At 43.9% G+C, this 26447-nt stretch overlaps 3 protein-coding genes across 6 annotated transcripts in view; 2 read left to right on the plus strand and 1 right to left on the minus strand.

Annotated features, from left to right (window-relative positions):
- Positions 1-1320: 1320 nt before the first annotated feature.
- styxl2 (serine/threonine/tyrosine interacting like 2) lies at positions 1321-7688 on the plus strand. Of its 2 annotated transcripts, none has more exons than XM_087791815.1 (6): positions 1321-1468; positions 1673-1910; positions 2278-2396; positions 2470-2701; positions 3389-3606; positions 4963-7688. In XM_087791815.1, the coding sequence occupies exons 2-6, from the start codon at positions 1801-1803 to the stop codon at positions 7533-7535; spliced, it is 3252 nt and encodes a 1083-aa protein (XP_087647941.1). In that variant the 5' UTR covers positions 1321-1468; positions 1673-1800; the 3' UTR covers positions 7536-7688. The 2 variants fall into 2 exon arrangements, with proteins under 2 accessions (XP_087647941.1, XP_087647942.1); XM_087791816.1 differs by having other exon boundaries at positions 1787-1910.
- A 12675-nt stretch (positions 7689-20363) lies between these two features.
- On the plus strand, positions 20364-22182 carry gbx2 (gastrulation brain homeobox 2). The gene is made up of 2 exons (XM_087792608.1): positions 20364-20870; positions 21547-22182. The coding sequence occupies exons 1-2, from the start codon at positions 20432-20434 to the stop codon at positions 22068-22070; spliced, it is 963 nt and encodes a 320-aa protein (XP_087648734.1). The 5' UTR covers positions 20364-20431; the 3' UTR covers positions 22071-22182.
- A 1521-nt stretch (positions 22183-23703) lies between these two features.
- Positions 23704-26447, minus strand: part of agap1 (ArfGAP with GTPase domain, ankyrin repeat and PH domain 1) — a 45255-nt gene continuing 42511 nt past the window's right edge. For all 3 annotated transcript variants that reach the window (XM_087791814.1, XM_087791812.1, XM_087791811.1), the window contains one exon: positions 23704-26413. In XM_087791814.1, coding sequence (XP_087647940.1) covers positions 26213-26413 — 201 coding nt within the window. In that variant the 3' untranslated portion in view covers positions 23704-26212. The remainder of the gene's footprint in view (positions 26414-26447) is intronic.

Raw genomic sequence — 26447 nt, forward strand, 5'->3', positions numbered from 1 at the left:
TAATGTATATAAATTGTACAAAAATGGACCTCAACATCACTGTGGTGTGGTTGAACCTTTCGTTTCAAACCCAATTATTAATGACTCTAAGATCAATGAATCTTTACATTTTACCAAGTTTGGCTCAATTTTTTATCCAAGGAGAGATGCAGAAATCACATGGGAGCAGGAATTTGCAATAACCAGATTTAAAACAGACATTCAGGTTATCGACGTGTTGTTCAGTGTTGTCTCTGTGGTCATTGTAACTCTCCAGTAACACTAACATTGTCAGAATCTATTGTCGCATTTGTGCCTTTTTCAATTGTCACTTTGTCTTTTTTTTCCATTTGTTGTGTTAAAACTTCTGATTAATATATTGATGCAATAAAGCTGTAAGAAAATAAGTTTTGTTGTGGATGATGCATCTTGGTGTAATAGGCCTCTGCCTCCAGAACCAACATGCTACAGACACGTGTTCAGGGTCATACGTGATGGTAGATGTCCAATAGAGGCACCACACAATATTGTTACTTCTATTACAGACAGCTGCGTAACTTGACCGTCTAATGAGATCATTCCTTTCTGGAGCAGACAATCTTTAACACTTGCATGATCAATGTATTGTCCAGATATCAAGTCAAATGATGTTAAAGAAATCATTTAAAAAGACATTTGTAAGGCTCTCATTGTTTTTCCATTAATATTCACAATCTTTCGTCTGATCATGAGAAACATGTTTTTATATTAATGTATATTATGGCATAGGTCCTATAGTCGAAAAAGGATATCACCAAAAAACAGGTAATTGTTTAATTTTAAAAAGAAAATCATAAAAAAAAAAGAAAAAAAAAGGATCTAGGCACAAAAAACAGAAATTATTACCCGAAAGAAACTAAAACGGTTAATTTCCCTTCAATTGAATGCAATTAAAGTTATGAAACGGTTAGGAACTTTGTTGTCAATAGTTTCTGTATGGATCTATACACAAAATAAATAACGTCAAAATATGCTCTAGTTTTTGGATGTAAAAGAACATCAACCACAACGGTCTCACTTCTAAATTACAATTTATCGTCTGACAATACAGAAGTCAACTTTAGTGTCAGGAGCATTTGCGGACTTTACGGTCTCCTGTAGTTTTTAAACTGTACCTATAAATAATGGATAAAAAAACTTCATTTAAATTTTAATTTAATTTAAATTAAAGTGTCAGACACACAAATTATGGTGATGTGGGGCTTGGTTAGAAAGAGGGGGGGGGTCTATATGCATATAGAGAGGGGGAGAGGGTGCAAGGACAGCAGGCATGAGTGTGTGTGGGGAGGGGGGTTGAAGGTTCAGCATGGAGGGGACTCTAAGTTTAGCATCATGTGTCAGTGGCCCGTCCTTCCCTGAGTGAACCCCTGACTGTGTTGAGGACGGTGGAGGGCTGTGGTCTGGACTGATCCAAGAACATTTGGGAATATTGAGACTTTCAGCGACTGAGGTAACGATTGACCCCCATTTCTCTGTGAACCCTAGAACTTGTTTTTCCTCTGAGTCAGTTTGTCTGGAGCGTGGAATCTTCCAGGCAGCTGACAGCTAAAAATAGACTTGTTGTAGTGTTCAGTGTGTCCAGCTCACGTTGACTCAGCTAAGAGTTGAGGGTTCTATGCTGGTGAAGGTCCCGCGTGGGTTTCTGCTTTAACAGATGGTGGATCGTAGACCTGGTTCCTGTCAACTAGTTGCTGCTACTTATTCTAATAAAACAAGAAACAATTGAAATCAAAGCCAGTCTCTGGACACGTCTAGTTCCTGTGACCAGCAGGGAGCGTTGTCATGGCGTCCTCCACCCTGAGCCAGGACGTAACAGTCCCAGAAGAAGATGAGGAGGCAGCACAGAGCGTCCAGGAGGTTCAGTCCCAATACCTGAGATGTCCATCGCCCAGGTAACCAACCACTTCCTCTCATTCTTGAGCTGTTGATGACAGTGAGAAAGGAATAGCCATAGTAAACACAAGGCTCTGGGCCGTATTATATGTGGCCATGACATGATTCCATAGTATATATTGTTAACTTCCCATTAAAGCGTCAACAAGTCCCATAATGCACTGCGTATGAAGCTGTTTGTTATATCGTTATTAGAAGTAAAGTGGTTCGCTTTTGAAAAAACAAGGTTTGGCTTCTTCAGAATGTATTTTGTATCAGACTCATCTGTGATAACCTTCTCTGTCGCAGCACTAACTGGCACCATATCTTTCTGATGAGTTTTGTTTACACGTTTCACCACACTGCAAACGTTTCTTTCCCTACAAGCCTCTCCATGATGTCAGAGTCCAGATTTTCTGCTATTTCGGGTTCCGATGCTGCGAGCATCTTCATGGAGCCCATTCACCTGTCGTCTGCTGTGGCAGCCAAGAAGATCATCAGCGAGGGTGAGTGAGGGAGAGAACACGGTTATCATGGCCACCATGACGAGGCGGTTTTACTCACGTGTTGTTTGGACAGAACTCCCTCCTCGGGGTCCTCGAACAGAGTCCATCCCAGAGTCCATGCTGGAGAGCGCAGAGCAGATGATGGTGGAGGACCTGTACAACCGTGTCCGAGACATGATGGACGACCGCAGCCCCTACAACACGCCGTGTGTGCTGGACCTGCAGAGGGCGCTGGTGCAGGACAGACTTGAAGCTCCAATGAACCCCGTGGATGAAGTGTGGCCCAATATCTTCATTGCTGAGAAGTAGGTCACTCCTTAATGAGATTATGTTATTTTTCCAGAAAATGTGAAGCTCTAGAACTTTTTTTCACTGGAACCTTTAAGCATTAATGACCAGATCTAGGTCACCGGATCCTGGTCGATTTGTGGCCCAATTCTAAGTCATGAGTTTTCATCAATGTTTGGATTTCTATAGCTTTTGAAGAGTCGAAATCATTAATAGCAATTTGGGTCAAGATTAGGATCCATGTTTGATTTAAAACTGACTGGGTTAGAGCTGTAGTCCAGGTCCAGGTAGGGATTTGAAACGGATCCATTTTTGTACTATTTATTTGCTCTTGACCTCCTGAACTTTTGTGAGGGGTGTCCAATTGAATCACATATTGGGCCAAAATGACTGAATGAATGTAAACACAGTACGAACCAAACAGTCGTAAACTGACATTGTCTCAACGTTATATTCAGCATCGACTTCTTCATTGATTTCCATGTTTTTCCATTTTTAATAGCTTTCATGTAAAAATGTTGAAGGTTATAATCTCCCCTTTCTAGAATAGAAAAATTCATTTACAAACCGTTTTGTCCATTCAAGTCAGCTTCAAATTGCTATTGAATACAAACAGCACAGTACATGCAGTACAGGTTATTATTTCAGCATGGAATTGATGTACACAGTCATCATGACAACATTGTTTGACTTGTGCTCATCAGGGCAGTGGCGGTCAACAAGGCTCGGCTGAAGCGGATGGGCATCACTCACATCCTGAACGCGGCTCACGGCACAGGGGTGTACACGGGCGAGTCCTTCTACGCCGGAATGAACATCACGTACCTCGGCATCGAGGTGGACGACTTCCCCGATGTGGACATCTCTGTCCACTTTAGGTCCACCGCAGAATTTCTGGATGAAGCCTTGCTCACACATAAAGGTTTGAATCCCACATTCATGTAGACCTTTGTGAGTAGGTTGAACTTGTTCAACATGTATTTTGTCGTTGAATGGAAAAGTCTCGGCTATTGAGCCTCAAACTAATCTCACGAAACACTAACATTGTTTCTCCTCCTGGTGTCCTCAGACAACCTAAATATGAATCAAATGCAGTTTATTTTAAAATAGAAACAGTGTCATCTGTCCTGGAGGGTTCGGCTGGTTTCTCACACTCTAAATTAAAAGTGACGAGACATTGCAGCTCCAGGACTTAATGAACAGCAGAAAACAAACCTGATTCAAGTTTAATTATTTACACATCTTGATCATGGGCTGTCACTTCCTCTCATTATTTCAATTTATTTATCAAGGAAGACAAATCTTTCAGTAGGACGTCGAAAACATTGTTGGATATATTGTACGCTTCATTCCGATGCAGGAAATCACAGTGACTGAAATGAATGAAGGTGACACCGGATGAGGGAAGAATTAGAAGAACTATATTTAGTTTCTTCCCTCAGTCCTGGGTTATCAGGTGTCTGAGGAACGTTACGACATTGTGATGCTTTTATCTCTCTAATCTTGTTTTACGCGTCAACATTTCTATGACTTCTGTCCAGCTCTACACCTGAAGAACTATTAGCAATAAATTAATAAACTAGAAAGGCAATCAGGGAGCATAGACGTCTGCCAAGCAGCTCACTATCGTCTTTTTGTCCTCTCATTGTAGAGTTTGTGTGTTGTACCCTGTTCTCTACCAAAGGCCAATACATTAGACTTATTTTAAATGGACATAGGTGTGAGCATTGTTTGTCTGTGTGTGCCTTGTCCAGGGTGTCACCTTCCTCTTGCCCTAAGCAGCAGGTATAGGCTTCTCTGCGACCCAAAAAAAGGGAATATGTTTTAGGAAATGAATGGATGTAGGATATAATTAAATGGGGCAGCAGAATAAGTCTCACCATTTACAGTAGAAGCAAGGAAGAAAGTAGGTGTTGCTCTGCCTAGAGCTCTACCAAGAGACTAATGAATCCTTTAAGAGTTCCCTGGTTTCATATGGTATTCCAGACAACGTATTACATTTACTGATAAATCTCTGTTCTTGTCATGAAGATTCTTTCATCTGTGTTTCAGTTATTTTGCCAACAGGTTAAGACAGATGATCACCTGTCCACCCTTGAAACTAAATGATCCAGTGGACTTTTAAAACTCTGTATTTGAATTTGACTGCTGGGAGAGTAATGTATGAAAACATGTTAGGTATCATGAACTCAATGAAAATATTCTAAAATCGTTCATTGTCTGATAAATGGTTTGATTTTGAAGGTCCCGGTAACAATTGACTTGTTACTGTGTGCAGGGAAGGTCTTGGTGGTCTCCATGATGGGCGCGAGCCGCTCAGCCGTACTGGTGGCTTCCTACCTGATGTACTTTCAGCACATGAGCATCCTGGAGGCGCTCACCTCCATCAGGAAGAAGAGGCCCATCAACCCCAACGAGGGCTTCCTGAAGCAGCTGCGTGAGCTCAACGAGACGCTGATGGAGGAGCGAGACGACGACGACGACACCCTCAGTCAGTGCTCCGTCATCGACGCACAGACGAGGGCTCATATATTTGGTGGAAGTGTCGACGATGGTGACGACACTGAAAGGGAGGATGATCAGAGTATGATCAGCGTGAAGGCCCAGTCCATCATGCTGGAAGAGGAGGAGGACGGGGAGAGCGTCATGAGCAGTGTGGCCTCCTCAGCTGCTGCCCTGCTCAGCCGGGAGACTGCAGCAGAGAACAGGACGTCCTCAGCAGATGCATCAGTGGATCTTCCAGAGGTCATGGACCCTGATGAAGAGGATGATGAAGGCCTGAACAAGATGATTCGGGATTGGCAGCGAAGGAATGAAGTGTTCCAGAACGAGGAGTGGTGGGAGGCGCAGCTGAACAGCGACGGCGAGGAAGGGTCTGTCGATGGACGCTGGACAAAAAGGAACGGCGCCGACGCAGAGAGCGTCACCAGTGAGGAAGTGCAGGCGTTGAAGAATCGTCTTAAGAAGCGATGCAAGCGTCCACCGTCCGACACGATGTCCACGTGCAGTCGCATGAGTTACTCGGACCTCTGGAAGCAGAGGCTGCATGAGATTGAGGAGGAGGCGGCGAGACGCTACCGCGGGAAAGAGGAGGAGAAGTCGAGTGTCCCGGAGGAAGGGAAGAGTGCAATCGATGATGAAGTGGCGAGCATCATGTCAGACACCACTTCGATGTATAACTTCTGCCATAAGAACAAGGAGAAGATGACTCCGCTGGAGCGCTGGCGGGTCAAGAGAATCCACTTTGGTTGGAACAAGAAAGACAGGGAAGACGGGGAGAAGAGCTCCCTGGCGGACGGGGAGAAGAGCGAGGCGGAGGCGAGGGTCCCAAATTTGGAGGACGTGAATTTGACGGCTTACCAGGCTTGGAAGAGACGGCAGCAAAAGCGCTACGGAGAGGAAAACACCGAGGAGATTCTGGAGATGAGCCGTTGTGAAGATTCCGCGGCAGCAAAACGGCGGCAGAGACGCGAGGAACTGCTGGAGCGATCTCGGAAGAACTTGGAGGAGAGTCAGTCTTTGTGCGGTTGGGAGACGGAGAGTTGTGTCAGCGGCGGGACCATACCGCTGTCGGCCTTCTGGGCCGGGGCCGGTGTAATGGGTCCCCCGAGCGTGGCTAACGATGACAACATGTCCATGCTGAGTGGACGCTCCTCTGTCATATCTTCAGTGTCACAACCACGCAGCTCCAGATCCATGATTTCTGCAGCCCCGACCAATGCTCCACTACCACCCATCCTTCCTGTCCCTACGGTACCGGGCCCCGGTGGGGAACCAATGGTGAATCTGTCCAGCATACAGAACTGGATCGCCAACGTGGTCACAGAAACAATCAAGCAGAAGCAAAGTGAGATGAGCCTCCCTCCGTCTCGAGCCGCCTCCGAGGTCAGCTACGCGGTTCCTGGCCGGGCAGCCGAAGACGACCGGTCATCGATGTTGAGCGGCAGATCCTATACCAGCGCCCTGGGCCGCGGCAAAGCAGCATCTGTCCTCTCTGAGAGCAGAGCAAGTAGCGTCCTAACAGACCGAGGATCAGCGTTCACCTCTGGAAAATCCAAAATCACAACAACAAGCGTTCCTCTCTTCAGTCTCTTCCAAGACCAGGTGGACCTGAAAAAACTAGATGCCATTGAAAAGGAGATTCAATCGGAGATGAGAGGCAAGATGGCCACCTATGAGAGGAAAAAGATTCTGTCCGACAACAAGCGTAGCACCATGTACAAGAAGAAGAAACCAAAGGATGAAGACGAGGAGGACGAAGAAGCAGAGAAGCGTAAGGAGGAAGAGTTCCTCAAAGAGATCAAGAAGAAACCAGCTCGAAGTCATGGACTGTCAGGCTGTCTGAACCTGAACCCAGCGCTGGAGAAGGACAAGGACATGAACGTGGATGATTGGCTGAGGAGCGTCCGCCCTCCACCAGGGAAACTAGGACCAGACCAGTCCGACGACCTGTACGATGACTTGGATGCCTCGGCCTCCATGCTGGACTTCCCTGCTCATCGGGACTCAGATGACGAGGATTACTCAGCCTCAGCAATGAGATCCAGGCTACAGCGAGACATCGTTATGGATGAGGATAACTCTGGCTTCACCCAGAGCAGCCGGAGAGCATACGGTGACAGAGAGCAGCGTTACCAGAGCTACTCAGCAAACAGAAATGTTACTTGTCCATCACCCGTTGAACACAGACAAAGGGAAGTGGAGGAGGAGGAGGACGACGATGTTGCTGCATTCATTGCTCAAACGCGGCAAAGAGCGAAAGCTCGTGCTGCTGCTGAAGCAGACGACGACGAGGTCCTTACTGCCTGGCGAGCCCAGCAGGAGTCCAAGTCACGTGGGCGAGAATCCTAAAGCTAGCAGTGAGGAAGGACTCTAGAATCCCTCAGTAAGACATTCATGCTTTTTTTTTTTAAGTCCTTACAGAGATGAAATATGGTGACTCCTGACTAAATTATTTAATATGGAACCAATTCTCTTTTACAACAATGTTCACCTTAACTGTAAACAAACCACACATGTTGTGTTGAAGAAAAGTTAATAAAATATTTTAAATACTCATTCGTATTTTTTCTGATGAAAGTATTTGTTTATTTATTTCTAACTAAAATGTATTTATCACTGAAGACAGTGTCTTGTCTTCTCTTGCTTGTTCGTTTGAATGCCTGCTACAACTGAACACACTTATAATAATAAGAGCAAAATTATTAGTTTAAGAGCTGGACATTTTGAACGATTTTCTTGACAATTACCACTTCACCTCTGACATCATTAGCTATGCCATTGTTTCACCAATTAAAAGATACTTAATGGCGTCTTAAAAGGTTTTGACTTTCTGTAGTGACTTACTACCACCTAGTGGATGTTAATGAAAGTGCGTTTAATGTTTAACAAAAGCCAAAATATACTTGTTGTTCACATGTTTTACCATTCTTCAAGAACTGGGTCTTGCTGCCTACCAATACAAATATTTCGTATTATATATTAATAAAAAGTTACATTCTGCAACTAAACTTTAAAATCCCAGAGTTCTACGATGGAGTTAGCAACAAGAGAGTTAGAAAAATACTGACCTTTGCTCCAGGTTTAAACTGCTTTGTGGATTTGGATAAACAGATTAAACACAAGAATGTTGATCTTAACACTCAAATAGAACTTGACCAATTTTTAACTTAGCACATAGAAGCTTATATTTCTCCTAATCATTGCTATTTATTATTCTAATCAATCATCATCCAAATATTTTAGACACATTAAGACATAAAAGGATTAGTAACTTAACCAAATACATTTATCAATGAATGGGATTAACTTTATTTTTTGTAGGGTGATTAAGAATGGGCTTCTCCTGCAAAGCTGATTAAAGTGTTGAGAATGTGACGTAAACTGTGTGTGAGGGTTTGCTGGCTGTTAGCTTGTGTTCAGACTGTGGTCATGGCGAGCTGGTGGTCGGACGCTGGAAGTTCTGAAGGTCCAGAGGACGACTCGATTCTTTCCCGGGTTCTTCAGGCTGTCGGGATGTTTGGAGACATTTTGTCTCTGGATGAAGCTATGGAAGCTGAGGAGGATGAGAATACAAAAGGAGAAGAAGAAGAGACCGATATTGACAAGTTCCATGACATAAGAAATTCAAAGGAGGTGGAACAACTGAGGGAGGTCCAAAGAGAGCTGGAAGACGAACAGATAGAGAAGGAAAAACAAGAAGATGGTGAAGTAAAAGAGGAAGAAGAGCAAACTTTTGACGGAGAACCGGGGGATGACTTCAATCAGGAGAACAAGCCAGATGTGGAAGAAAATCCGGAAAACAAAAAGATGCATAATAGAGAAGAAAATGAAGTCAAAGAAGAAGACAAAGATGGAGATTTCTTGCAGGGAAAAAAAGATAACGAAGAAGAAGAGAAACGAGATGAACGTCATTCTGAACAGAAACACAAAGAACAGTTGCAAGAGATAGAGCTGGAAGAGAAAGTCGGAGCGAGAATCTGTTCTGGAGAAGAGCAAGTGGCAGAACAGCAAAATGCTTTGGAAATAAAATGTGAAGAAATGCAACAGAAAGAGGAAGAAATTGAAGAGGAAAACAAGACTAGAGGAGAACAGGAAGAAAATATAGAATGCTGTGATGGAGAGGAAAACAAAAAGGAGCATAAAGTAATCTCAGAAACACACAAATTGATGGAAGGTTCAGACAGAAAGGAAGAAGACGGTGTTCGGAGAGAAAATGTTAGAGAGGAAGTAAAGGTGGAAGAGGATGTAAGAGGGAACGAGAAGGTAAGAGAGGAAGAGAAGGTAAGAGAGGAAGAGAAGGTAAGAGAGGAAGAAAAGGTAAGAGAGGAAGAGGACATAAGTGAGGGAGAGAAGGTAAGAGAGGAAGTAGGAGATGAAGAGAAGGTAAAAGAGGAAGAGGAACAAAGAGATGAAGATAAGGCAAGAGAGGAAGTAGGAGAGGAAGAGAAGGTAAGAGAGGAAGAGGAACTAAGAGATGAAGTTAAGGCAAGAGAGGAAGTAGGAGAGGAAGAGAAGGTAAGAGAGGAAGAGGGACTAAGAGATGAAGATAAGGCAAGAGAGGAAGTAGGAGAGGAAGAGAAGGTAAGAGACGAAGAGGGACTAAGAGATGAAGATAAGGCAAGAGAGGAAGTAGGAGAGGAAGAGGAACTAAGAGATGAAGTTAAGGCAAGAGAGGAAGTAGGAGAGGAAGAGAAGGTAAGAGACGAAGAGGAACTAAGAGATGAAGATAAGGTAAGAGAGGAAGTAGGAGAGGAAGAGAAGGTAAGAGACAAAGAGGAACTAAGAGATGAAGATAAGGCAAGAGAGGAAGTAGGAGAGGAAGAGAAGGTAAGAGACGAAGTAGGAGAGGAAGTAGGAGAGGAAGAGAAGGTAAGAGAGGAAGTAGGAGAGGAAGTAGGAGAGGAAGAGAAGGTAAGAGAGGAAGAGGAACTAAGAGAGGAAGTAGGAGAGGAAGAGAAGGTAAGAGAGGAAGAGGAACTAAGAGATGAAGATAAGGTAAGAGAGGAAGTAGGAGAGGAAGAGAAGGTAAGAGAGGAAGAGGAACTAAGAGATGAAGATAAGGTAAGAGAGGAAGTAGGAGAGGAAGAGAAGGTAAGAGAGGAAGAGGAACTAAGAGATGAAGATAAGGTAAGAGAGGAAGTAGGAGAGGAAGAGGACACAAACAATCTCACTAGGCTGAATAAATTAGAAGAGGATAAAGCAGAGGTGGAGCAGGAGGATGTTGAGGAGGAACACACTGGAAAGGAGGATGATATTGAAATTGATGAGAAAGTACAGAGGGATGAAGGTGGAGAGGAAATTATGGCTTGTTCAGATAATGAAGAAGTGAACGAAGAGGAGAAACATGAAGTATTTGATGGCAAGACAAAGGAAAATGAAGTGAAGACGGAGAGAAAGGAAGTGGAGAAAGAAAACATAAACAGTGACGACTGTGAGGTGGAAGGAAAAAAGAGCGAAGAAGAGAAGGACGGAGGACAAGGAGCCGCTCAGTGTGGGGGATTGAAGGCTGACCGAGAGGATGGACAGATGTCAGGAGAAGAAAATAATGATGGATGGAAAATTCAGAGCTGTGGTTTCCATGACAACTTTATGTGTGATTTATCCCCTGGTAACCAAAGGACAACTTCAGACCCGGCAGGAGCTGCGATGACATCACTTCCTGAAGCAGGTATCTTCCTCAGACTCTATTGAGAGACGACCTTTCACCTCACTGTTGCATAACTTTATTCTAACTATTCAGCTACGTTAGTGTATAAATACATGTGTGTACATGAGTTTATGTCCATGATAACATGCTGTCAATTCCTCAGCCTTGAGTCTGGAGGAGCCAGTGTTGACTTCCGGAGACTGTCCTGCTCAAGACCAACCTGCAGAGGAAGCCCCACTTGGGAAGAACTTTACTTTTGAGGTGACAACGACGGCTCAGCAAGATTCCAGTGAATGGCAGGAAGTCGACTCTGTCACCCAGATGACAAACAGCACCCAGCAGATGGACCCAGGAGGAGGACTACCGTCACAGGAGGTCACCCACGAGACGTCTGAGCTGAGCTCCTCCAGCGATGATGCTGATGACATGGTGGAGGAGAAGAGTGACCCGGCCAGGTATCAGACGGTGTCGTACCGCAGGATCCGCAAAGGAAACACTCGCCAGAGGATCGACCAATTTGAGTCCATGCTGAACCCATGAGTCAATGCTGAACCCATGAGTCCATGCTGAACCCATGAGTCAATGCTGAACCCATGAGTCAATGCTGAACCCATGAGTCAATGCTGAACCCATGAGTCAATGCTGAACCCATGAGTCAATGCTGAACCCATGAGTCAATGCTGAACCCATGAGTCAATGCTCAACCCATGAGCCATTAGCAGGTTGTTGGTTAAACTGTAAATCAACTGAACCTTATTCCTAAAAACTATGACGTCATAATTGTGAAAGCTATAATAACAAGCTAACAAAGGTAAATCCAAATTCCCTCCCAGTGACATTTATCGATGCAATATTAGTTCTGGAGATAAATTGTTAGTTATAGATTTGTGTGTAAAAATAAATATGTCTTTATCAGTTAAAACATCTTAAGACCTTTTTATTTGTTCAGGCTTTTCCTTGATTTTCTGGAACTCCTGTGTTGTTCTCAGTGTTATCTTGACCTTTAAAGTATATACTTTATTGAATATTGTTTTGATTGTTTAAGCGCTTTGTGACCCTGGTCTGGAAAAGCGCTATACAAATAAAAATTACTTACTTACTTAAAACCAAATAAGTACTTTGTATTTCAGGAGCAACAACTGGTATCAACTGGTTCTTCAGTTTCACCAACTATAGCGACAAAATCCCAGAGTAAGCTGGTCTGGAATCTGTGGGTTTAAAGAAACATATTCACGTTGAAATGCTAAATACATCACATGTATGTCCTCACATGTGGAACAAGTTCATTGATTTCATCCTTACAGCTATGATTGTATGAAGGAGCAACTTTTTGTTTGTTCATCTGCTTCTACTTTACTTGTTTAATCGAAGAGTTTAGAGTTTATGTCAATATCATCGCACATCTGCTCAGACAAACATTCCGTCAGTCACGTCCTTTACTGTGTGATATACCAAGTGACCGCTGGAGGGCGCCCACGGCCTTTGCCGTCTGACAAAATAGATGAAGAAACCAAGTTTACGGTGAATGGTTTTATAGCTTTAAACATAATTTATGATCCAGATTCTTCACTTACATGAGCGAGTAACCGCATAATGCGCAAATACGGAAATAATCTTAATAAGCACAAAAACGTTTTTACAAACTATGAATTAAAAAAAAAAAGCGTGGGTTTCTCTTATCCGAAAACTATTCATAATAAATAATAAATAGGCATTATAAATTAACATTAAACGTAACTGTCAAAATATAGACATTGAGTAAATGTGAATAGAAGCTGGACTTCAGTACATCAGGTAAAATTTACACTTAGAGTTATGAGTTAACGTAAAAAAAAATCACAAAGTTAAAGGTTAAACATGATGCGTGTTAATACTCCGAGTTATTTTTGTTGAAGTAAATTTCTGTCCAGTTTTGAATTACATATTACGACTATAGTTTTTGAAAGACTCTCGCTAACATTCATTTGCCCTGTATTGTGTAAATTATGCCATAAAGGCCTTCAATTATAACCAGAAGGCTGAAGGTTATTTGTTCGGTTTTTTAAATACTCGAGCAATTTTGGATTTCTGGTCTTAAATGTATTTTCATGAAAAATATAAACATCAGTTTTGGTTTGCGATGGATCTTACAAGGCGTTATCAGGGTAAGAAATTTAAAAAAAGGAAGAAACGTGTCAATGCAAAATGTCTTAGTATTTCCAGTGACACAACTTACAATGAGTTCATTTCTCACCAACATAAACACAGCTGGTTTCTCCACGTGAGCTTTATTTATTCCAACACACGATTATGTTTTCCACCTCCCATGTAGACACAAAACAACCGTACAGGTGCCTGGAGCAACAATAAACACTTGTTAGGAGTCCAAACCGTTAAACAAAAATACTTCTTCTTTTTTTTTTAACTTCAGGCTCTTAGTGAACAAGAGCAGTAACTTACTAAACCTTCTGTAATGTTGGATTTCTCTTGATGGACTTTCTATTTGGAGAAATGGACACCAACGTCTACCTAGATCTATCTATGGAAGCACGAGGGGATGGAGTCGCATCGAAGGACTTGAACTCATTTCGCCTCCGGTGACCAGGTGGATCTCTCGGAGCGGAAGAAACCTGGGAAGTGTCCGGACGGCCGCCTTCCTCGCCCAAGTAACCGAGCCTGCAGCGGTGAAGACGCCAGCGGTGGTCCCGAGAGACAACATGACGATCAGTGGAAGTAAACACGCGCTCACGTCTCAGCGCCTCCATCGCGGTGACGCTCCTGCAGGAACCTCCTCTGCACAGATCTTTATCCTGTCAGCTGGTGCTCAACGCTAGCCTGGAGAGACTCTACTATACATCAGGTTTGACTTAAACATGAGACCCTGAAGCAGCACCGGTGACCTCCATATTTAGCTGTTAATGAATTAAATATCTGCATCAGGGTTAAAAATGCCTGTAAACACAGCGTTGGAGGAATTAAGAAGCTTGTTATGGAGATTGTGGCGACAGACCAAGAGTCAGGACTGTTGAGGTTTAAGCCTGAATGTATTTAAGGGAGCACAACATCGCCAGGAAGAAGCCCAAGAGGAGCCTGCTGCCCCCTCGACTCACATCACCTGGAAGATCCTCTACATTCAGCCTCCTGACCCTTCTCTTTAAAAGAGGGCACATTTACTTTATTCAAAAAAAATAATTTTCTTTGAAAACGTCTCTTTTTCATCATGGTGGGGGCTTCGGCATATCCCAGCTACCAGGGCTGCAAGGCAGGGGACAGCCGCGACACAGATACATGTATTTAATGAAGTCACTTTAAACATGTTATTTTCTCCCACACCCGGCACTCACTGGACTGACCCTGGATGCTCCGAACAGCTGCACTTAACAGCAACTTCACCTGGTTTGTGACGATTGATGTTGGAAACCAGTCAGTCCAGGGACAGACGGCAGACTGGACGGTTTTACTGCAGGTGAAAAGGTGACAGGGAAGATTCTTTAGACGCCGAGTCCACACCAGCAGCCTTTAAAATACATGGTTATTCCTACATCTCGCTCTTCTTAAAAGTCAACACATGTGAAAATCCAACTCTCATGACTCACTCTCATGTTTCGAATGTTGAAGTCTTCCTCTCCAAGATGCAGTAAGTCTCTCATCATGACCATGTTTATAAAGTTCCAGCCATCTGAAATCCCGGCGAACGATAGGTTACAAGAGTGTGGTCCAATATGATGTAATAATGGCATCATTTTTGTTGACATGCGACAAACCACGATGCTTGATCCCCAGAAAATGTGTTTTCAGTGCAATTTTTCATGTACAGCCAAATGATTGACTGATGAGTAAAATTTAAGAGCCACTTAAAGCAACACATTAGTTTCCCTTTAAACATACCATAGTGTGGCTACATGGCTTTAAAATAGTAATACGTAAGAATTTAAATATTGTTTCTTGCTCCCTCTAGTGTCAGAACATTGAATTGTTTTGGCTTCTCCTTTTAACTGTTCTTTGTCAATTTAACTGCATGAAACTCTTTTTTAAAGATTTTCTGCGAGCAGATTATTTTGTCAAACTCCTTCTGCTGTTTGTTGACAGGGACACCTGTGAGTGTAAGGTGATTGACAGGGGGCGGGGTCACATGACGGCCACGGTCGCGGGGTCTGCTCGTTGATTGGTGGCATTTTGAGAGCAGGGAGGGGTCGAGGTCAGTGCTGATAGCTGCTGTGATTTATGACACACACACACACACACACACACACACCTCATGTTGATTCTCAGGTGGGCTTTGAACTACAACAAAGATGGCCGCCCGGATCAGAGCGAAGCGGAGACTCCCATGATGGTTGTCTTTCCACTCTGATCCTCAGGACTGATGATGATGTTCGAGGGTCTCACACAGCGGCTCATTCTCTGCCGCTTCACTCCATTAGCTGCATGCGGGGGGTGGGGGTGCGAGGGCGGGAGCCCAGAGCCGAGCCCAACGCTAATTACGACATGAGGGATGGCGGCGAGGGCTCATTAGCGACGGAGCGCAGGGAAATATAGCGTCTCCGTCCGGCTAATGATGTCGGATCCTCGGCGAGAGTCAGCGAGGGACGGTCTGCATTCGCTGCTTCATCAAACGTCGGAACATCCAGAGGTTAACGCGCCTGTTGACTTCTCGCTCTCGCTGTCTGAATGTTTTTCCTCCAAATCAAGCCGCGGCGGCCTCGCTAACACTGTGACGAGGCTTCCTAACTCACGCGGGTCAGCCCTGTTAAGGAGCTAATTGGTAAATAATTAACCGCAATATTTTCATTTTAAATCAAATTTAATTGATTCCAAGTCTCCGGCAAGCCAGCAATTGGAGCCGTGGAAGTCCATCGCACAACTCCAACAGCAAAAGTCGCATTCATTACGGAAGAAATTTGAATATGTTTTATTTGTTCAGGCTTTTCCTTGAATTTCTCGAACTCCTGTGTTGTTCTCAGTATTATCTTGATCTTTAAAGTATGTACTTTTTCGAGTATTGTTTTGATTGTTTAAGCGCTTTGTGACCCTGGTCTCGAAAAGCGCTATATAAATAAATATTACTTACTTACTTACTTAGTTACAACTTCTTTTATGCAGCAGAGTGCCCCCTACTGGGAACTCCATATAGTGAGCTACATTTTGAAGGGGGAGCGCAATAATACTCCGTGATGCTCAGTAGTATTACAGCGCTGCGGCTGTAGTATTACTCCATGAGGCTCCCAAGCTTTACTGCAGGAGGTCTGCAGTATTACTGCACAAGGTCTGTAGTATAACATAGCGATACTCAATAGTATTACTGCGTGAGGTCTGTAGTATTACTTAGCGATGTTCAGTAGTAAAACTGCCCGAGGTTTGTAGTATTACTTAGCGATGCTCAGTAGTATTACTACGCAAGGTCTTTAGTATTACTAAGCGATGCTCAGTAGTATTACTGCACAAGCTCTGTAGTGTTACTTAGCGATGTTCAGTCATAAAACTGCCCGAGGTCTGTAGTATTACTTAGCGATGCTTAGTAGTATTACTGCGCAAGGTCTGTAGTATTACTCCACTATGCTCCTTAATATTACTGCGCAAGGTCTGTAGTATTACTCCGCGATACTCTGTAATACTACTGCACGAGGTCTGTAGTATTACTTAGTGATGCTCCGTAGTATTATTGCGCGAGGTCTGTAGTATTACTCCGCGATACTCCGCAATATAACTGCACAAGGTCTGTAGTATTACTAAGCGATGCTCAGTAGTATTACTGCGCGAGGTTTGTAGTATTATTCCGCGGCACTCTGCAATATTACTGCACGAGGTCTGTAGTATTACTAAACGATGCTCAGTAGTATTACTGCACGAGCTCTGTAGTGTTACTTAGCGATGTTCTGTAGTATTACTGCGCAAGGTCTGTAGTATTACTCCGCGATACTCCGTAATATTACTGCACAATGTCTGTAGTATTAGTAAGTGATGCTCCATAATATTACTGCACAAGATCTGTAGTATTACTCTGTGATGATCCGTAGTAGTACTGCACAGGGGCCGTAGCATTACTCCGTGAGGTTCTGTAGTATTACACGAGGCTCCTGACTACTGAGTATACCAAGTCTCTGTATAATCATTGGCACTAATAATCTGTTACTAACCTTATCTTAAGCACTTGCATATGTCACAATATCAACTTGAATATTAGACGGTTTAAGGCCAACCAACCAGCTCATGGTGTGCGTGAACACATGCGTCCTCCATGCTTGTGTCACATTAGCATCATTAAAGTCATGGAAACTGTTTTAGCGTCAGATTAAAGCCAAGAACTCGGAGCTTCCTACTCAGACCAGGAAAGTGATCCGACGGACTGTGTCGTCTCCCATCATCCCCCTCCAGACACAAATTTGATTTTGGCTCATCCAACGAGGAATGACAGGATTGAAGTGTGAGAACCAATAAAGATCCGGGAAGACAAGACCGACTTGATTGACAGGCCTCTTTCATCTCCCTGAAGTGACAGGACGCTGGCGCGACTAATACAATTTTACCTGCAGTCTCCTCTTCCTTAATGTAATTATTTAATAACCCTGCGTGTGAGAGCGGCAGCGACCAGTGTGAGAGTCTCAGGAACATTCTTACGGGCTACTTTACGAGCCCGGGCAAAGGTCACGTGGAGAGAAGGGGGGGGGCAGAGGAGAGGATGTAATAACAGTCATCAGCAGCTGGAGTCACATCTGCTAGCTGCTGTTAGCGACCAAGGAAAGTTGCAGAGTCCTGATGGTCAAACTCTGGGGTTTTTACACAAAATGACACATTTCAGAGGCTAAATCTCCGCGAACCAGATGGGCTGCACTCTTCAACTAGACCTGAGGACACAAGCCAGACTGTGTTTAAGTGTTGCATCACACATGTCCATCGGTGAAGATCTGTTGGTTGCATGGAACGACAGGTGAAGATGTTACACGCGACACGCTCTCACTTCAACTCTTGCTTTTCTTTCTTTGTGGACGCAAGAATCAAAGTACAAGATTTAATGAGTGGTTGACAATGGCATTGATCAAAAAATATTGAACACTACGACAGTAGCTGGAGTGGAAGTCTGCCAAGTGTGATGAAAGTGCTTACTGTACATGTATCTGTTGACGTGTCCCTCAAAGATCAGTCAGAAAAACTGCATAAACCTGACTTGATACATCTGTAGATGAGCATAGGTTGAGTACAGAGAACAAACAAGCGGCATGACCTCAAAGTCGGGAATCTTCAGATGAGACACAGTTTCCGTCGTTATAGGACTTTGAAAGAGAAGAAAAACAAGTTTTACAGAAGTCGGACTTGTCAGCTCATTTTTATAGACACTTGAAAAGATTCAAGATCATAATGCTGGAATACTCTGCAACATTCATGCCCCGAATTGTATCCCCCCAAAGAAATCGGTACCTGGGTTCTAAGGGAGGAAGAGAAGCGAAACTTCCTGGTTGGAGAAAACATATCGGTGGGTAACTTTATTTGATGGTTTAGGCTTGTTAATCCACACTTTTTACACATACGTGGCTGCCAGTGCTTACCACAGCTTTCTGTCAAGGTTTGTTTTGAGGAAATGTGTTGATTGTTTAATCCGGAAAACAACTGATGAAACAAGGGATAGAGTACAAAAGTGAGCAGGTTCTTCACGGATGATACTACTTTCTCAGAACATATCTTGAATACTCAGGGAGGTCTTAGGAAGAATTTATACTCCAGACATGAGAAAACGACAAAGCCTTTCCAAAAACAGTAAGGAAAAGTGACATTTATTATTATCAGCATTTATCGTCCAGTCTACACTGAAGACGGTCTTTTACTCACTGGATACGAATTTAAAATGTCCTCCATGTCTCTCCCTGCTCCTGCCTCCCCAACTAGAGTCCTGAACACGCCACCATCACTCGTGACCCCCCTCCCTCTCACTCCCAGCAAAACACTCTGGCAAAGAAAATTGTGCCATTTAGCGGCAGAATAAATGCACAGGGAGGGCGGACGTTTGGTCTTCAACTGCTTCCAGGTTTAATTCCATAGTCACTGTAACATCCAGTAATGATGTGCAGGTAAACATGGAGGCTTCATTTACTGCACTCCAGGTGACCCCCCCCCCACCCACCCACCCCCTCCTCCTCCAAGGCTCATAATGGATGATCAGCGGCTCTCATGTAGGAGAGTTTTAATTAAATCATCGGCCAATCATAATCCATGTTGTTAATTAAAGCGGATAATTTATTAGCAGAAACTGGGGATTTATTAGCTGCGGCCGTGCGTGAGCGCTGTGCACGCACCACCACACGCACGCCGCTCTCCACCTCTTCCTCCATCACAACCTTTTACCATCGATGGCCCGCATGATTGATACCGAGTCTGGGAGCGCGGCACTATTTGTCTAATGGCTGTGCAATTAACAGCTCTTGTTAACGAGCCGCGCCTCGTTTCATCCTGGAACTTTGATTCCATTTGTCAGCGCTAATTGAAAAATACGGCTGTTTAATGTCGCGGCGGCAGCACCGGACCAGAGATCAGGAGGCCCTTAATGAGAGTCGGTGACCCTGAGAGGGAGGAGTGGCCGCCCTTGACTGATGCCGAGGGGGGTGGGGGTCAAGGGTCGAGGGTCAGCCGACTGCAGATGATGATGTGCAGGATTAAACGGGAGACGTGAGGGGAAGTGTGCATATGTGTGTATGTTTAATGGAACGGTGGCAGGTCTGGTCTTGACTGGACTAGCAACAACTCCCAGATGAAAAACATGGAGATTAAAGATGTACTATTTACCAGTTTAAGAGTTATTAGGTTAAAGTCAGGCATGGATTCTATATTTAAAAGGCAGATACTACCATGAGCTGCTTAAACCAAGAGCTGAACCATGTGTTTACAGACATTGATCTGAGATGAGATTCATGTATTTTTGAGATTATCATTCATTAACAGTTGTCTGCTCCACACTGAGTCACTCATGGTCGCCGGTTCTGGTTCTTTTCATCGTAGCAAGAAGACACAGAAATAGATGAAAACTTTCAATTTTCAAGTGTTTTGTAATTGACTGTATTTATCAACAAAGTCTCATTTAATCCCTGGACATGAATTCACATAGTTTTGAGGACAAGTGCATGGATGGACTCGTGTAAACAGTGAGAAACTAAAGAGATAAATCCCATCCACGGACACATCAAGAGACGCTTTCATCCTTAAATGAAATGAAGCAGGACTTCATCTCTCAGATTGGGATTCATACGGCGGGACTGAACAGCGAGCGCTGACGTCACGACGAGGACCAACCGGGTCCGAGCGCCCCGAGCGGAGGTGGGGTCTCAGCAGACAGAAGGGGAGCGCAATTTAAACCCCAATCATCTGAGACACACACACTTGACACACACACACGCGCGCGCACAGAGACGGGGTCTGAAGCGGATTTTCTAACCGGTGTGAAAAAGTTGAAAGTTGAAAACATCCTCGATGGATTGGTTTATTATGAGCGGATTATCCCTCCTGTGAGCGCCCGTTACCTCTCCTCCAAGGGCGGTGAGCTCCGCACCTCCAGCAGAGGGTCCCTCGACCCTCCCAGGACGCCCGCACTGCGCTCCTCCGCCCGCCTCTCTGAGCTCCAACCCTCGGTCCTATGAGCGCAGCGTTCAGCTCTCCCTTCATGGTGATGCAGCGGCCACTCGGGAGCACCACTGCCTTCAGCATAGACTCACTGATCGGGGGACCACCGCAGCCCAGCCCGGGACACTTCGTGTACACCGGCTACCCGATGTTCATGCCGTACCGGTCGGTGGTGCTGCAGCCGCCGCCCCCGCCTCCTCCGCCCGCCCTGCAGTCCTCTCTGCCGGCCGCCCACCACCAGATCCCGGGCTTCTGCTCCAGCCTCGCACTCACCTCCACGCTCATGGCCTCGTTGCCCGGGAGGTTCTCGCCGGGTCAGCAGCACCAGGACACGGTGAGAAAGTTCGGCGGGACCGGGCTGAGACCGGAGGAGGAGAAGTGCTTCATGTCCGCCAAAGAGTCGTCGCTGCCGGCCTTCCACGACCCGGACACCCCGGTACAGACGACCTCAGGTACCGATTGTTTTTTTACTGCACAACTTTCAAAAGTATTCTTGTGATTTAAAAAAAAACATTTTTTACAATTAGATGATTATTACTTATATTTAAGAGTTTACATTTAAATGCTAGTTTAATATTTAATAAAAAGTCGAATACAAACATTAATTAAATTAAAATTAATTAATTGTTCATACATTTTGTAATATATAAAAACCGTTACATATTTTAAATATATTTACATCCTGTCCAAAATGAGGAGAATTCAGATTTTTTTTTTCTGTGCATAAAAAGGCGATTACAAATAATAAATCTTCTTTATTGTCCTCTGAGTGAAGATTGAAATATATTCATGTAAATCCTATTTCGCACTGGTCTTCTCGTTAATATATTGATTTAATCTAAAGGGACGTTTTTAGTTTTCTCGGGGGATCGCAGTGATCGCTCGCGCGTAATTATGCGTGAAAAACACGACAGAGAAGCATTGTTGCCGTGCGTGGGTCTCATGGTGATCTAATGGACGTGACGTGGGACCTCATGACCCCCCTCCACCCCTCATGTTGGCCTCGTGTCCCATGGTGGACCCTCTTCCTCAAGTCCATTCTGACACTGACATAAAAAGAGAATATTCTGAATGAAAGGAAAAATGTTTCCATTTTTATGACAAAAGTTGTGGTTTTTTTTCTCGCAGGTCGTGGGCCCAGTAAAGAAGACCCCCGGGAGGAGGACTGCAGCCGCAGGGACGAGAGCTTCTCCATGGACAGCGACCTGGACTACAGCTCAGACGACAACCTTGCGAGCCACAAGGAGGACGGGGACGGAGGTTCGGGGGGTCTGGATGACCCGGCGCATCTCCACGGCTCCGGTTCCGCGAGTGGCGGCTCGGGCGGTTCCGGTGGCGGGAAGAACCGTCGGCGGAGGACGGCGTTCACCAGCGAGCAGCTCCTGGAGCTGGAGAAGGAGTTCCACTGTAAGAAGTACCTGTCCCTCACCGAGCGCTCGCAGATCGCGCATGCGCTCAAACTGAGCGAGGTGCAGGTGAAGATCTGGTTCCAGAACCGGCGCGCCAAGTGGAAACGGGTCAAGGCCGGGAATGTCAACAACAAGTCCGGGGAGCCCTCGAGGAACCCCAAAATCGTGGTACCGATCCCGGTGCACGTGAGCCGCTTTGCTATCCGCAGCCAGCACCAGCAGATGGAGCAGACCCGGCCCTAGACCACTGAAGATCCGGAACTTTCTCAAACCCCTGCACGGCTCGAATCTTCTGCGCACTTCACTCCACAGATCAGAAAACATTTTAGGCGAATTTAACACACCGGAAATCATGTTTAGCAAATTAATTTAAATCACTATTTCTGCATTATTTAACGACACAAAAAAACATTTAATGTGGCTGGAAATATATAAATAGAGAAAATAATAATTCGGCTGTTACTGAATTATCTCCAGCCTCATACATCCGTTGAGTGCGATCAGATCCCCCAAAAATCATTTCTAAAACGGTGAGAACATCATTTTAAAGCGGAGTCTTGTGTTGGTGAAGAACATGCAGGCCTGACCTCGGACTTTAGTCTTCTGCTGCCAAGAACTGACAATGACGTCATGTGTATAATGTAAATAAGCGCCGGGACCAAACTGACTCTTGTCAAATTTCATCACAAACTAGAAAACTTCGGTTTTTATAAAAAAAAAAGTCTTTTGTCTGTGGAACACATTTTAGATGTTCGCGTGGTTTATTTCTTGGATTTTTATTTGGATGTTTAAAATGAAGCTGCTAATTTATTTGTATAAAAATGTAACTAACATTCCTGACGTTAAAAAAAACTATACAAGTGTGAATTAAAGATGAAACCGGATGTGAAAGTTCAGGGTTTATCTCAACTTCTTCACCCACTGTATGATCGAAGGATCACTTGTTGACGTTAAAAAGTAATTTTACCTATTACATATATATCGTTATTATGATGTTGGGAGAAACGCTTTTTATATAGTTTTATTTCCAAAATACGAGTCACAGCGCGGCCTTTAAACGCCTCTTTTCCTGGACAGTTGCACGGATCAATGAAAGCAACTTTTAAATCATTATAACGTTGAATTAATCTTGTCAACTATTGAAGATTTTTATTGCGTCATTATCGAGTTGTTTAGAGCCCTGCTGTCAGCCGTCAATCCATCATCTGCGTGTCAACGGGATCGACGACAGAACGATGTGCGATCTTTTGACTCATAATATTTACGATATGTTGGATCATAAAATGTGAAACTAAAGAAGTGTTTAGATGAGAACGCGACCCTGGTCACAGTCGACTCAGGCAACATTTAACGGCAATAGAAACTTTAACAGAATAGAAAACGTTATACCTTGAGAGCTTATTCTGGAATCAGCGAAAAATGTGTATTTTTACAAGTGTCGTTACGAGATTGTAGATTAAAAACAAACATGTGGAGCAAAAAAAAAGAACAAACGAGGGACGGAAACGGAAGATCTTGGCGACCTTAAATACACTTCCGTAGAATTATAATCACTAAACAAGCCCTGTTTACATATTCCTCCACTTTATATTAAATTATATTTAACATTTAAATACTAACTTAAACCACTTTGAATATCAAAAATCGTTAAATATACGCAATATATGCAGTTCGATGTGTATCATAGACCTCTCTAAAAGAGGCAAAAAACGGGGAATTATTTTAATGATCATTTAAGTGTCTAGATATGTGAAATACATTTAAAAAGTGTAATAATGCATAAGGCCTTAAAATCGTTCTCTTATAATAATTCATTATTGACACAATGAATTCTGACTCAATAACGTGACTGTTTCAAATGGAGTTTATATTAGGAAGCTTGATCTTTATTGAAAAGAGACGAGTTACAGTCTGAGAATTTGTCTTCAATGTTTCTGTACAACAGACAAACATAATAATAATAACAATAATAATAATTCCAACACTTGGGGACGATGAACAAGGGTATATTTAAACATGAAACAATGTACAAATTAACAAGGTCATGAGGGGTCACATCTGTTTGAAGGTTTCATTATAAATAAGAATTAAAAAAAAAAAAAAAGTAGACAGCTTTGAGGGTTTGAAGGTTGTGCTGGGCGGCTCACAAGTCCAAACACCAGCGTGAAATGCACAACACTGGTGAAGCCTTTCTTTTATTTGAAAATGATGAAGCGTGTGCAGCCACACTGTCATGTGAAGTTTGTTCTGCTGTAGAGATAACTTGTCAATAATGAGTGACACCAGGTGAATACTTTTAGACAGCCAGAAAGAAAACAAACTGATGACTCGTGTCCAGCCCAGCACTGGGTGAAGGATATATTAAAAGAAACCTCTAGTCAGTGAGTCTAACGGACTAAAATGATGGAGACAGACGGGATTATTTTGTAATTCAAGTTCTATGTACATACACAGGACTAGCAACAGGCTAGCTGGCAGAACAAGTGAGAGGCACACAGTAAATTGAGAAGCTAGACTAGCGAAGATATTTTCAAATGGAGTAAAAACTAATTGGTTCTGATGACGTGGACTTAAAAACCAGATAGGTATTACAGTTCAGTTATGCTGTCCCAGCTAGACAAGTGGTCTGTGTCGGTATGACAACAGTGAGTTAAACTTTAAACACATGAATTGCTAAGTACACACCACTGAACTCTAGCGTAGTTCAATCCTATGTTTATGTTAGCATCATGGAGTCAGGAGCTACACGCTAGTCGCACTCAGCTTACTAAATGCTGTAAAAAAAAAAAAAAAAGAATCATGAGCTTTTCACCGTGTCTACCTAAAACAATTCAACCACAACAGCCGTGTTCTTAACATTAACAGTTGAAAGTGTTTTGTTAGAGTTCTACTTTGTTGTTCGTCCAAATAAAAAGAGGATCCATGACAGACAAACAGATTTAGTGCATTTCCATTAAATAAAAGGACGTAGTCATCCCGAGACGACTGATATAAAAACAAACTAAAATTGCGATAAACCCTATTTAGTAGAAGTAAACTGGCGATAAGGTGCAGTCAGACATTTAGTGTGAAACTGGAAGATGATGTAGTGTTTCATTTCTAAAGACAGGAAGTCAAAAGTGACGATTAAAGTATGAGAATATTGCTCGAGTAACAGTCAAGAGAAGGAACGACAAACTAGACGAGTGTCATGGTGACAACGGCATTCTTCCTCTTAGCGTTGCTCAAAGGTTCAAGTCCAGCCGACAGGTTTGCCTTTAAAATTGACATCATGGCTGAAGTCGAACATAAATCTTGTGATTTTAAACAAATCCAAATCGCTATGAAGATCCAACTTCCACCTCGACTACCAAACTACACAGCTATTAAATATTCTTAGCAGCATATACTGTGTTGCTTCCTCATACTAACACAAATATTGGAGTCAAATAGATCAGCTTCTAGAAACGTCATGTGGGACATTCAGAAGGTGAGATTTGTAAATCCACCACGGGTCGAATAAGAGGGTTGATCACCCGGAGCTGGTCACATGACTGCACATTCTTAATAAAACACTTCCCTTTTTTCCCTCTTGAAGTAGCTGCTTCACTTCAGTCCCATGACCATCAATTTTCAACGAGCACCAGGAAGTCATTTGGGCTTTATATTCATGAATGGTTTCTCTTGCAAGTGCAAGTAGATACTAAGATGCCCGGGCTGGACAACATCATTCGTCCCGGAGCCAACATCAGAGAAATCATGCGAGGGTTTGAATTTCAGTCTTGAAGTCGTTCCAAAATCACTGACTTGAGCGGATCGACTGTTGGTTGTAGACTCATCGCTAGATGAGAAAAGATGCTGGATTATCATCCAGCCCCTCAATCGTCGCCGTGGATGAGCGCCACACCCTGGTGCATCGGGGGCTCTAGTCCCTGAGGCTGCCGACAGCTTCTGTACAGACATTTGTACACGCGGACGCTGCACTTACTATTTACACCACAAAAATGCTTCAGATACAAAAAAAAAGAAGAAAAAAAAAAAGTGTCGGAACATGCGAGTCTAGCACACTTTGACTACTACAAACTTTTTCTCAGTAAAATGTTTACATCACAATATTTTTCACATTAAAAAGAGGCAGGAAGTTCATGAAAAATAAGAAAAAAAGTCGCGCAGGAGCCCGTCGTCAAAGTCCGATATGGTCGAGTAGTCCGGGCACCAGAGCTGGGACTGGCCTTGTAGCGATGAGGTATGATGATCAGCCGCCGCGTGGATTCTTCAAACCCTCGCACGTGACCGCGGTGGCCATCGTGCCGGAGCGGTGTTGGGTCTCCGGCAGGAGGCATGGACGGGCCGGAGAGAGGCGTTAGTGGTTCCTAAGAAGAAAAGATACTCCCGCAGTCACGTGGTCATATGAGGGCAGCGCTGCCGGAGCTGCTGCAGCTGTTGGTGTTGCGGCGCGAGAGGTTGGGCGTGGCCATGAGCGGGTAGCGCTCGTCCGGGCAGCCGTACTGCGCCAACGTGTCCATGCACTCCTGGCTGCCGGCCTGTCGCGCGTACGCCAGGGCGCTGTTGCCGTGGGCGTCCCGGGCGGTCAGCTCCACACCGTACTGTGAAGGTAAGCCTCGGATGAATAACGGAACA

Source organism: Callionymus lyra, chromosome 5 (assembly GCF_982586985.1).
Source record: "Callionymus lyra chromosome 5, fCalLyr1.hap1.1, whole genome shotgun sequence".
In the NCBI taxonomy this organism is placed as follows: domain Eukaryota; kingdom Metazoa; phylum Chordata; class Actinopteri; order Syngnathiformes; family Callionymidae; genus Callionymus; species Callionymus lyra.

What these genes read in the sequence shown, in the direction of transcription:
- styxl2 (XM_087791815.1), top strand. Translation starts at nt 1,801, where the DNA reads ATGGCGTCCTCCACCCTGAGCCAGGACGTAACAGTCCCAGAAGAAGAT. An exon ending in CTGAGATGTCCATCGCCCAG is followed by an intron (nt 1,911 to 2,277) that starts GTAACCAACCAC and finishes TTTCCCTACAAG; the next exon opens with CCTCTCCATGATGTCAGAGT. An exon ending in AATATCTTCATTGCTGAGAA is followed by an intron (nt 2,702 to 3,388) that starts GTAGGTCACTCC and finishes TGTGCTCATCAG; the next exon opens with GGCAGTGGCGGTCAACAAGG.
- gbx2 (XM_087792608.1), top strand. Translation starts at nt 20,432, where the DNA reads ATGAGCGCAGCGTTCAGCTCTCCCTTCATGGTGATGCAGCGGCCACTC. An exon ending in CCCGGTACAGACGACCTCAG is followed by an intron (nt 20,871 to 21,546) that starts GTACCGATTGTT and finishes TTTTTCTCGCAG; the next exon opens with GTCGTGGGCCCAGTAAAGAA.